Here is a 2,283-nt window from a genome sequence, read left to right as displayed (position 1 = left end):
CTGTATTAAAATGGGAAAGATTCACTTAATAAAGATGTGACCAGATTATTGTAAGAGAATATAAAGCACTTAAAAAAAAAAAAAACAAAAACTTCTGGGAAGAGTGTGTATTTCTGGTCAGTCTCTTTTCAAGTGACCCAAAGCAAGAAACCAAGGCTGTCCATTGCACAGCTATCCCTTCTGTATCCAGGTGAGGAAAGCCCTGGGCTGTTTCAAAGAGCAGACTGATGCAGGAACAAACAAAGGGAACTATCCTAGAGACCAGAACAGAAGGAACAGTAATCTGTGCCATCTAGCTGTGTCACAAGACTTTGTTCTCCACAGGACCACTTAGAAAGAGGCTCTGAATGCTAAGTACTTCTTTGAGGAGGAGGAACAGCAGAGATGCCCTTATTCCAGAGCGCAACTGCAGAGTTTTGGTACAGCTCCTGGGCTGCCTGGGAGCACTGTGTCTTTACAGCACAGAAGTAAGTGGCTGAGTCTTCAGGTTTAGAAGCTTTGATGTGCAGAGAACTTCCCTCCTTTAATAGTGTGGCTCTTAGTCTTTCTTTCTGTTTCTCATCACCAACTGCATATAGGACAAAGAGGAATTCTGGGCCTTGCCCGGGATCCTGCCTATACCACTGTAGCCCGTTAAAGGCGCTGACCGTGTAACTGCAGTTGAGGCTGACACTGTCTCCCTCCTGAAGTCTCAGGGTCTGAGGTCTCTGCTCCACCCGGTCTTCTCCACTCAACCCTGTTCAGGAAAACAAAATCAGAAATGATACAAAGCCTTTGGTACAACAGTTTTGAAAAATTCCGAAAAGAAAAAACCCGGCGGTGAGCTGACATGGAACCCCTATCTCTTCTCCCCAGCTTTGGATAAATGTGTCCTTGGTGGCTCTCCTCTCTTAATCTCCAACTTACAGCCAAGCTGAAGCCACAAAACTATGAGTGCACATTCCAGTACGTTCTCCATCCTGAGGTCTGAGTCTTGGTACAATTTGTAATGATTCCAAATCTTCTCTGAGGCGCTGTCTCTGGGGCTTGGCCCTTGTTCTCTGACAGGGGAGAGAGCCTTTCTCTTAGTGACTCAGCCAATCAAAAGTTAACTTTCATGCTTTTGATGTTTAAAGAATTCAAGGAAGGAGAGGAATGGAACCACTGCCACCTCCTGGTCAATGACACAATCTCACAGCACCCACTTCATGCAACCCACAAAGAAAAGATTGAGGGAAGGACATTTTGCTTTTGGGGAGCATAGTGTCTATGAGGTTCAAAGTCAGAGTCAGAAAAGCCTTCTCCTATTTATACTTTTAATTATTTCATTGTTCCTTGAATAGCCTTTAAACTGCTACCAGAGTTTATAAAAGAGTTGGACCCAAGTGTAGGTGTAATGGATTGTGTTTCTATATATAATACATGCAATCAAATAGGGTGCGGCAATGTCTGGAAACTTCATTGATTAGAAATAAGGAATATAAGAAATCCATTTCTTCAAATAATTTTATGCCTGGCTCTAGGGACCAACTGTGACCAAAACTCAGGGTCACAAACTTGAGAGTTATAGAAGGGAGGGAAGAGCATAACAGAGGGGAAAAAAGACCTCTCTATTTCTAGATCTCAAAGGAAACAGAAGGTCACCACTGTGTTGGGGGAGGGTAACTATTATCTATGCAAATCACAGACATTTTACATAAGTAAATGATATACTGTAAAAGTAAGTGTTCCTGGGGCAGCTGGGTGAAGGCATCTGCCTTCAGCTCAAGTCATGATCCCAGGGTCCTGGGATAAAGTCCCGTGTTGGGCTCCCTGCTCAGTGGGGAGCCTCCTTTTCCCTGCTTTTCTGAGTAGTGGAGAAAGATTAGTACATACCTTCTAGAATTGCTGTATCATTTGAAATATGTATAGATTACATATATATTTATATAGTTATATGCAATTAGAATAATGGCTAGGACATAGTAAATACACCTGATTAATAGTAGCTATTATTGCTGCAATTTTCTTTTGGAGGGTTAATGTACCTATTGATTTTAAAAAGCTCTTTATATAGTAAAGTTATATTTTCTCTGGTTTTGAATCCTTTTATTCCATTTTGGCACTTGATTTTGGCTTTTTGATGAAGTTTTTGCCATGTAGAAATGTTTGCTTTGATGTGCTCTTATTTATTATTAATATTTGTTGTTTATTCTGCCTGAAATTTGAAATTTGAGGCATGCTTAGAATGTCTTTATTCATGCCAAGATTGTTTTTAAAGAGTCCTGAAATTTCCTATTATGTTTAAATTTAGTATTTTTAGTC

At 40.6% G+C, this 2,283-nt stretch overlaps 1 gene segment (V, D, J or C); it reads right to left on the bottom strand.

Annotated features, from left to right (window-relative positions):
* Nucleotides 1-350: 350 nt before the first annotated feature.
* Nucleotides 351-1,034, bottom strand: LOC125104486 (T cell receptor alpha variable 20-like). The segment is given in 2 exon segments: nt 351-736; nt 907-1,034. Coding segments are annotated over 2 exon segments (438 nt in total).
* Nucleotides 1,035-2,283: the final 1,249 nt, after the last annotated feature.

Source organism: Lutra lutra, chromosome 7, assembly GCF_902655055.1.
Source record: "Lutra lutra chromosome 7, mLutLut1.2, whole genome shotgun sequence".
NCBI lineage: Eukaryota > Metazoa > Chordata > Mammalia > Carnivora > Mustelidae > Lutra > Lutra lutra.
This window is presented reverse-complemented; position numbering and strand designations above follow the sequence as displayed.